This window comes from Gracilinanus agilis, chromosome 3, assembly GCF_016433145.1.
Source record: "Gracilinanus agilis isolate LMUSP501 chromosome 3, AgileGrace, whole genome shotgun sequence".
Taxonomy (NCBI): domain Eukaryota; kingdom Metazoa; phylum Chordata; class Mammalia; order Didelphimorphia; family Didelphidae; genus Gracilinanus; species Gracilinanus agilis.
This window is the reverse complement of record NC_058132.1, coordinates 601,573,926-601,584,760: the sequence shown is the minus strand read 5'-3', so window position 1 is coordinate 601,584,760 and position 10,835 is coordinate 601,573,926. Positions and strand designations below refer to the sequence as shown.

General features: G+C 35.8%; 1 protein-coding gene across 1 annotated transcript in view; it reads left to right on the top strand.

Moving 5' to 3' along the window:
- MDH1B (malate dehydrogenase 1B) overlaps nucleotides 1-10,076 on the top strand; it is a 62,800-nt gene extending 52,724 nt beyond the window's left edge. The window contains exon 10 of the mRNA XM_044669416.1: nucleotides 9,946-10,076. Within this exon, the coding sequence (XP_044525351.1) occupies nucleotides 9,946-10,076 (131 nt within the window). The remainder of the gene's footprint in view (nucleotides 1-9,945) is intronic.
- Nucleotides 10,077-10,835: the final 759 nt, after the last annotated feature.

Genomic DNA, 10,835 nt, shown 5'->3' with positions numbered 1-10,835 from the left:
GGGGGGGTGCGGGGGGGGGGGGGTTGAAGGGGAAAGGTGGAGCATGAATCATGTAACCATGTTAAAAATGAATATTAATAAATGTTTAAAAAACAAATAAATAAATAAATTCTGCCTGGGGGCAGCTAGGTGACTTGATAGTTTGAGAGTCACATCTAGAGATAGGAGATCCTGGGTTAAAATGTGGCCTCAGACACATTTTTGTGTGGCCCTGGGCAAGTCACTTAACTCCCATTGCCTACCCCTTGTCACTCTTCTGTCTTGGAACCAATACATGGCATTGATTCTAAAACAGAAGGTAAGGATTTAAAAATAAATACTACCATTTTGGAGGTTTGCATTATTTTTATTGTTATAGTATGAAAATACCAATATGTAATTATCCTATGTAAATTAAATTTGACTAGATTAATCAACTAGATTCTATTGCTAAATCACTGCCTTGAAAGACCACCTTCCTTTTTTCCAGGCCCACCAATAATACAACAGTCAAACAATTTCTACTGTCTCTAAGACAGAAACCAGAAGGTGCTCTTTTTTTTATTTCCTTACACATGCAAACAATGAGGAAAATGGTCCTTTAAATGGAGATTAAGAAGTAGTCTTTAATCATTCAAGATCTTAATTACTAATGAATGCATTTTTCAGAGTCTGTAAACAGTATAGTTTCCACCTGACCTTTTCTGCATGCACTTGCTAAGCAGTCAAAATAACAAGCTAACAGCAAATGAAAGCATCACAGTGACATGCCATTATGATCATCTTCAATTCAGTTTTTTTTTCCTACTATAAACTTCTGGACTATTTCTGACCATATATGTTACCAGAAGACTTTTCCTGGAAAACTGAGAAAGGTAAGCATCATAAATATGATGGCAATAGAACATATTTATAACCATGCAAGGATGGCATACTTTCTTCTACTGACTCAGAGACTTGGGGGGGAAAAAGCATATTTAATACATCACTATAGTCAAATGTGAGCTTGATGGCATTATTTAAAGAGACATGGAAGTTCATTAAAGTTATGAGAAGTCATATAAAAATTTACTTGGAAATTTATTTACAAATTTTCTGTATTGTTATTGTTCAGCCATTCAGTCACATGCAATTCTCTGTGTCCATATTGTCCATGGGGCTTTCTTGGCAAAGATACTGGAATGATTTGCCATTTCCTTCTCCAGATGTTGGCAAACTCTATAATTAATCAAAATCCTCATGTTGGCTTCCCATTCACCTTTGAACAACTTAAGATGATTCAACTCTTGATATTTCCTTTGGGAAATGATGCTTCCTTGTCCTTATACAGTTGGAAGCTAAATGAAGCAATATGCTTAGAAAAAGCACTTTTGGATGATTTGCTATTGTTTTATTTTGTAATATACTTAAATTAGAGGCCTTAGAAGCTTGAACTTTCATTGTGTTTGGAAATGCATAGGCATCTTTTTTTATATTTCACTTAAGGTCAATATGAATTAGTGGAAGGAACACTAGATTTGTAGTCAAAAGGTTTTATCTCTCTTACTTTAAATATCTTAATAACCGGGTGTACTGACTCAGCTCACTGATCCTCCATTTCTCCAACTGTTTAAATGAGCAGGCTAGCCTAAATGATTCATAGCTTCTTTTTATTTATAAGTTCTCTGATCCTATGGCCTGGATGCTTCATATCAAAATGAAAGTGTATTGAGATCAGAAAAAATAAAACATAGCAGAAATCTATAACATTTTAGTTAATAAATAGACTGGCTTTTCTTTTTTGTTTTATTTTTAAAAATATGACAACATGAAATATAACAATAATAGAATGCATATTGTTTGTTATGAATATGTAATATGATAAATATGCATATCCAAGAAAAACAAATTTACACATTAGCTATGTCCAAAAATCTATGTCTTGTTCTTTTTTTACTCCTCAAGGCAGGTAGTATGATAGAGGTTACACATATATTATCATATAATACATATTTCCCCAATTCCCCAAGTTATGAAACAAGACACATATTGCTTATACTAGAGAAAAATTCACAGAGGAAACAAAGTGGAGAATGGTGTTTCAATCAGCATTTGAATTTCATCTGTTCCTTCTATGGTGGTAAATATCCTTTTTCATCATAAGTCCTTTGGAGTTGTCCTTTATTTTTAAAAGTTTTAATTGTTGTCTTTTGTTTTTTGACATCGTCATTATTTTCCTCAATATCTTTCCCTTCTCCTCTCCCAGAGTGTTATTCTATTCAATAAATAGCACTTTTTACAAGCAAAAAAGGCAGAAATTTAATTCTACAATGTACCACATCTTTAGAGTTACATGATTTAATGAAAGGTGCCAATAATGCAAGTTCTCGTATTTATTATTGAATATAATGAAAACCTTATTTAATAGAGCAAAATTCAGCTTTAAAGCCTCTCCTCCAACAAGGAACCTTCTATGCTTATGTTAGCATCAAGGTAATTAAATATACCTTGTGATCTTCTGATCATTCATATTTAGTGAGATAGAAAACAATGCTATGTATGTTCACCAAGGGCATCTGGCCCTATTTTGAAGGCAGTCCAACTCCAAGCACAAAGAAAAGGATTGCCTGCAAAAAGTGAGTAACTAAAGATGCTCCTATATGTGGATGAAATGGTGTCGATTGTATTAAGAACCTCCTAAATGAGATTCAGAATCACGATTTTGACCAAAAAATAACACAGGAAAAAAGAAGTGAATGAAAAATTCAGTTGAGGTGGTTTATCAGAACATTTTTATTTTAGACAGGCCTTACAGATGGACATGAGATGGACCTAGAATTGGAAAAGGAGAGTAGAGCAGACTGGATTGTGTCTGAGCAATTATACTGGGCTTTTCAGGATCACAAGCTTTTCCTTGAAACAAAGGTCCATCTGTTTAATATTATTTTAGTGATGCTTGATAGCTGTGACTTCTGGACTGCCACAGTCTCTGAAGAATCAAAATTGTGAGTAATCCAAAAATCAATCAAGAGATATGGTGGGTCTAATAAAGCTGCAGCACATTGCCAGTGACAATTTATGCACAGCAAGCAGTGTAAAAGATATTATCTAAGAAATGTGTGTCTGAACAAAGAGAGGGGTCTGTTAGTCTGCCCTGAAATCCATACAATGTTTTAAAAAATAGTGGAGGAGGTAGGGAGTCTAGGGAGCACAGTGTTTAGCTTTCTAGGCTTAGACTCAGGAAGGCTTGAAGTCAAATCTGACCTGAGGCACCTAATTAAGCCAACTGAATAACCCTGGCAAGTCATCTATACTTTGTCAGCCTTAGTTTCTACATTTGTAGAATGGGAATCATAATATCACCTACTCCCCACAGTGTTGGTTGTGAGGATAAAATAAAATGGATGAATTAAAAGGAAGCCTCCAACATATTTTGTGGCCAATGTACAGATGTTTTGAGGGAAGACATGAGCATGAGATACACACAGAAGAAGGGAAGGAAAGGTTGTAATCCACAGATCCATTGAAGCATATTATTAAAGTAGGATAGGTAGATGTTACAGTGTTCAGTTTAATTTCCCAATTGTAACTCTGCTATGGAACAGAATTGGCAAGGAAGTCCACAAAGAATCATCTTGTAAAAACATGAGAGTGGAGGAGTGTAGAGAAATACATCTTTCAATACCAACATTGGCAAATAAGGATCTTGTCTTAGCCTTAGATATATGCCCTAGTAGTTATAGCAAAGACTAATGTTATTACTACTTTAAGAATAAGTTCTACTAAATTACTATTTTAAGGAGAAATTTAAGAACTAAATGATGTCCAAGATTGTTCATTTTGATGAATGTAAAATAGACTAAAATAGCTGGAGTTGTGAAATCTCTAGCCCCACACACAATTCAGTTCTTCATTTTTGGCAGGCTGCAAATAAACAAGACCAGAGGGTATATATACAGTGACCATTTTGTTCAATATTCTTATTGATTGTGACAATACAAATCTTGCTTACATAACTACACAGGTTGTTTCCTATGCCTGGAATATTTACCTTCTTCATCTTTACCCATTAAAATCCCTCTAGGTTTACCCCTCAGATGCCACCATATACAGAACACTTTATTCCAAAGCTAGTAGGGGTCTATCAAAGTCTAGTCATTTCTTCCTTTCAAGAATAATCACCTAGTGACATAAAAATGAAGAGCTAAGGAATTTGGGTGAGTGATGATTCACCTGGCAAGCCCATCCCTTTTCCATGTTGCCGTCTATCACAGCTTGTTGTGTAATGCTGCATAACTTCATCAAATGACACTATAAAATATAATTTGACAAGAGTGAGAGATGACAGATGGTAAAGCAGATACAGGTTCACTCTTATACCAGGAGAAGCATCTGGAAACCAACAGAGCCCATGGTTTGCTGATGATCAGCATTAGTTTGGTGCCTCTGTGAGGAACTAGTGCATGAAAGCTGGCCTGTTTCCATAGAGAAATAGAAAGAAAGTACAATTTGGTGATGCTTTCACCCAATTATATTTATTTTTAATTTATTTCCTTTTCCCCCCAGCTGTTATACATATACCTTTGAGCCCAGTAAGTTATCACCTCATGCATCAGTCAATCAGTAAGCATTTATTAATTGCTCTGTGCCAATCAGGGGTTGCAAAGAAAGTCAAAATCAATCCCTGATCTCAAGAGGCTCATCTTGTAATAAAGCAGACATTCATGAAAATAATACAAAATACATACAAGATATACATGACAAATCTCAGGAAGGAAGGCACTAGCAGCTGTAGGGTCTGAGAAAGGCCAGTTGAGAAAAGTGAGATTAGGTACAAATAGGTGGCTCAGTGGATAGAGAGCCAGGCCTGGGAACAGGACTGAATTCAAATCTAACCTCAGATATTTCTTAGGTGTGTGACCCTGGGCAAGTTGCTTAACTCTGATTGCCTGGCCTTTGCTGCTTTTCTGCCTTAGAAATGATACTAAGACAGAAGGTAAGGAAAGGAAGGAAGGGAAGGAGGGAGGAAGGGAAGGAGGGAGGGAGAGAGAGAGGGAGAGAAAGAAAGAAAGAAGAAAGAAGGAAGGAAGGAAGGAAGGAAGGAAGGGAGGAAGGAAGGAAGGAAGGAAAGAAGGAAGGAAAGAAGGAAAGAAGGAAGGAAGGAAGAAGATTCTATAAGAACTTACTTCCCATGAAAAACCCAGTGGAATTGTGTCGACTATGGGGAGGGGAGGAGTGGGGGGAGGGCAGGAGTGTGGGGGAGAATCATGTAACCATGGGAAAATATTCTAAATTAAAAAAAAAGATAAGAAAAAAAGAAAGAAGTTACTTCCCCATTCATGAGCCTTAATAGAATGTAAGTTCCTTGAGGGCAGGGACTAGGTCTTTTCTTAATTTGTATGTCCAGAATAGTGTTTGGAACATAGTAGGCTTTTAACAAATTCTTATTGATTGATCTCCAGAACCCTAAAAATCATAGGACATCTACAACATAACCTGGGAAAAACTATCTTCTGTCATAAAAACAGAAGTACAGTCGATTAAATAGTAACAAACACATACAATTTTTTTCGTTGTGTTTATTTTAACTTAGTAAAATTTCTATATGTTATAGACAAAAGAAACTCAGTATGGTTTAAAAAATGTTATAAAGTGAAAATAATTTTTTATACTCCAAAAACTATTCCCTCCTCTGTTCCCCTGAAGAAGAGTTGGCAAGTTTTGCCAAGTCCAAAGAAAATGGGTATAACAACTAATATTGAAATACTGTTTTCAAAGCCCTATGGGATCTTTGAAAAAAAGAGGAATTGAGTTCAAGAAATAAAGAATCTGGAATTATTGATACCAAGTAGAGGTTTTTCTGATTCTTACATTCCTCATATCTAAAATGAGGAATCAAAATTAATCACTAAGCTCATTTGAGCCCTAAACATTTTATATGATCATATGGCTAAAATACAAAGTAAATTAGTTTAATCTTCTTAATGGAAAACTTCCCCTACTTTGTTGTTTTTCTTTACATTTCATTATTATCCAAATTTCAGCTATTGAGGTATTTGTTGTTATTTTTCAGGTATATCCCTCTCTTTCTCCCCACCCCCACAGATATAAAACTTCCTTTTTAATATTATATAATTTATGGTTTCCTGACAAGTAACTAGGGGCAGCTTGGTAGCACTGTGGATAAAGTGCCAGACCTGAAGTCAGGAACACTCATCTTCCTGAGTTCAAATCCAACCTCATAAGAAAAATAGGATATTCTATTACACACAAAGAGGGCATGGGATGGGGAGGGGACAAATACTATTATAAGAAGGAGAGGAAGAGAGCATCAAGAGGTAATTTTTAAACCTTACTCTCAGTGTAATCAACCTGGAGAGGGAAGAGTAGCTATACTATCCATTGGGATATAAAACTCTATCTAACCCTACTGAGAAAGTCAGAAGGGATAAACCAAGGGGAGCAGGGGAGTGGGGAGGTCAAAAAAGGGAGGGGAGAAGAAGGGGGAGGGAATTTATTAGGCCTTCAAAAACAAAAATAGGGGAATAACAAGGGAGGGGGTAGAAAGGGAAGTCAATCAAGGGAAGGGATAAAGGATACCACCTTAATAGCAAACCACTGGTTTAAAAGGAAATAGTTTAAGAAGAAGGGGTAGGAATAGGGGAGAATACAAAAATGTCAGCGAATGCACAGCTGATAATTATAACGCTGAATGTGAATGGGATGAACTCTCACATAAAACGGAAGCAAATAGCAGAGTGGATTAGAAACCAAAATCCCACCATATGTTGTCTCCAAGAAATACATATGAGACAGGTGGACATACACAAGTTTAAGGTTAAGGGCTTGAACAAAATCTTTTGGGCAAGAAATGAGAAAAAGAAGGTAGGAGTGGCTATTGTGATTTCTGACAAAGCCAAAGTAAAAATAGATATGATTAAAAAAGACAGGGAAGGTCATTACATCCTGATTAAAGGCAGTATAAACAATGAGGAAATAACACTGCTCAATATGTATGCACCAAGTGGCATAGCATCCAAATTCATAAAGGAGAAACTGGCAGAGCTCAAGAAGGAAATAGATAGTAAAACCATACTAGTGGGAGATCTAAATATTCCTCTTTCAGATCTAGATAAATCAAACCAAATAATAAATAAGAAAGAGGTAAGAGAGATGAATGAAGTCCTAGAAAAATTAGATTTAATTGATATGTGGAGAAAAATAAATAGGGACAAAAAGGAATACACCTTCTTTTCAGCTGCACATGGTACATTCACAAAGACTGACCATGTAATAGGGCATAGAATCATTGCAAACAAATGCAAAAGAGTAGAAATAATAAATGTAACCTTCTCAGATCATAATGCAATAAAAATAATAATTAGTAAGGGCACCTGGACAGGCAAATCAAAAACTAATTGGAAATTAAATAATATGATTCTCCAAAACCAATTTGTCAAAGAAGAAATCATAGAAACAATCAACAATTTCATTGAAGAGAATGACAATGATGCGACATCCTACCAAACTCTGTGGGATGCAGCCAAGGCAGTACTCAGGGGGAAATTTATATCCTTGAGTGCATATATTAACAAATTAAGGAGGGCAGAGATTAATGAATTGGGCATGCAACTCAAAAAATTAGAAAGCAAGCAAATTAAAAATCCCCAAATCCAACCTCATACATTTCCTAGCTATGTGACCCTGGAGGCCACTTAACTCTGTCTGCCTCAGTTTTCTCGTCTTTAAAATGAGCTGGAAAAGGAAATAGCAAACCATTTTACTAGCTTTGCCAAGGAAACCTCAAATGGAGTCACAAAGAACCAGATATAACTGAAATAACTGAACACCTGAAAAACAACAACCTAACAAGTACACTGAAAAAATAAGAACTGTTAGGATTTGGAGTGTTATCTCGAATTTTGACCAGATAACATGGGGCAATAAAGCCTAAGGTACAGATATTAACATGTGCCCTTGTTGTTTAGTTATTTAAGTTGTATCCAATTCTCTGTGACCCCATTTTGAGGTTTTCTTGGCAAAGATATTAGAGTCATTTACCATTTCTTTCTCCAGCTCATTTTACAGATTAGGAAACTGAGGGAAGCAGGTTTAAGTGACTTGTCCAATGTCACAAAGGCAGAAAATATCTGAGGCTAGATTTGAACTTAGGTCTTCCCAACTCCAAGGCTGGCACTTTATCCACCATAACTCCTCTCTGCCCACATTCAATAATTCCTTGATGGATCTGTGATATAGCTAGTAACTTTGTCAAGAGATGGCAGTGGGAAAGTAGAGAGAACAATAGCCCTAGGGTCAGAGGGAACAACAAGACCAAGATATTGTGCATTTGGGAAATGGGGAGTATATTCAGGGAACTGAAAAGAGTCCACTTTGACTAAATTACAGGATGCAGGCTGGGAAATTAGAGCCATCTCAACTCTAGGCCTGGCTCTCAATCCACGGAGCCATTTAGCAGCTCCCAAGAATTTTTTTCAAACATGCACCTTTAGTTAAAGCTTAAATTTGCTTAGTTTTAAGAGAGACCCAGGTTATTATTGTTTCATTTCATCCTACAGCAGATTTGATTGGCATCTCCCTGATTCAGCATGTCCTATTCAGTGCCAACTCTAGGGAAGCAAGGGAACTCTCCCTTTCAATGAAACAGCTCTTTCAGACCCTGAAAGAGATGTTTCAAAGAGAGACTGAAATCAAGCCAGGTGGATTTCAAAGCTCTGAGCTTATTCACATCAATGTATATATGACAGGTGAAAGAGAAAAGGTGCCCCATTGTTTTATTTTCCTAACCAACATAGTAATGTTCATTTGCTATTAACTTTTTCTTTTCTTAAAGACATATTTATGATTATCAGTTTGATAGAGGTGGCTAGATATATAGAACAGTTCTTTTAAAGCATTGCATGTCAAGAAGGAAAGGGGGAAATTATATACAAATTTTTTATCTATGATTTGGATCTGGAGCAGCACAAGTCATGCTCTAGGGCAAAGGTGTCAAACATGCAGCCCAATATTCCCAACTGCAGCTCAAACCAAATTACAGCTGTAATTGGGGAATATTTACCAAAATAAGTAAAAAAGCAACAGGACATTAATATTAAAATGCAATTTTCTTTTTTTATGATGATGATCTATCTGATATTTATTTAGAACTTTAAGCTTTATAGAGCCCTTTGCATTTGTTATATCATTCCCACCTCTTAATCAACCTATGTGGTAGGTGCTAGAAACATTCTATTTTAGCAAGATTACTATGCTGAACCTGTACTCACCTAAGAAAAATTTTGACTGAGCAATGTAAAGGATCCCATAATTGTAAAGAGAGGAGTAGGTTCTAGGAATAGGTTGCTGTTATGGTTTAAGGACCAAAAAGAGTCAAGAGGAGAGACACTTGGATTGTCTCCCTTCCTTATTCCCTCCCCCCTCCCAAGATTGAAAAGCAATTCAATCTGGATCATACATGTATTATCATGTGAAACATATTTCCGTGTCATTCATTTTTGTAAGTGAATAATCTTTTTTCCCTTGTTTACACCTGGTTTATTCTTTTATTTAATTGATTAACTTAATGCAGAGATCAGGTAAGCCATACTCATACAAAAATGAGAAAACTGAGTCCAGGAAAAAGAAGGCTTTCTTTTTACCCCCAAAGGACACATGGTATCACTCAAGCCTATTTGAGCCTTTTGGCTCTCATTCAGTACTCTGCATAGTATGCTATTAGGTTAGGCTACCCAGCAAAAATCTTTCCTGGCCCAGGAAAAGATGAATAGTTAGATGTTGATGTTGATGATGATGATGTTGATGTTGATGATGCTGGTGTTGATGATGATGATATTGATGATGATGCTGATGTTGATGAAGTTGTTGATGCTGCTGCTGCTGCTGTTGATGATGGCATTGTTGATGAAGTTGTTGATTATGATGATGATGTTGTTGATGATATTGGTGTTGATGATATTGATGAAGTTGATGATGATGATAATGTTGTTGATGATGGTGCTGATGATGTTGAGAATGATGGTGATGTTGATGTTGATGTTGATGATGTTGTTGATGAAGTCGATAATAATGATGTTGTTGATGAAGTTGTTGTGTAAGAATTAAATTAATGTCCAGTGCTTCAAGTAATATATTTATAAAGTTTATTATCTAACAAAATAGAACCACATGACTAAGTTTTCTACCTGCTCAAAAATCCCTGCTCTACCAAAGCTGTGACAGGAAGGAATTTATATCCTGTCTACATCAGCACGTAACAAGGGGAAGTAAGTAGAATGCTGGGAATTGTAGTTTTGCTGGATATCATAGTTTTACTGAGGATTATAGTTTTTAGGGTAACAGATTCTAATTACACGATTGTTGATGTTGTTGATGATGATGTTGAGGTAATGATGATGATGGTGATGTTGATGTTGATGATGTTGATGATGATGTTGTTGTTGATGATGATTGAATTTGGAATTGGAGGTTTTCCTTTCAATTGAACCTTTCTGGCCTTTCCCACGGTAATGATTACAAATTTCTTGGAGACTGTCTCCAGTCTCTTTCATCCTTCCATTGTATTGGTCTTTTCCCCCTCCCCCCATGTGCTTCCTTATGAAATACAAAATTACTCCATTTTATTTCTTTTCCCATTTCTCTTAGTATTATCCTCTTCTTTTACCCTTAGTTTATATATACATATATATATATATATAATAACCTTTCATTCAATACAGTTTATCACTCTAAGTATATTTCTTCTAGCTACCCTGATGATAATAACAATTTTTAAGAGTTACCAATATCATCTTTTCTTATAGGAACACAAATCATTTGAACTTTTTGGGTCCCTTAAAAATTTTTTTTTGTTTTTT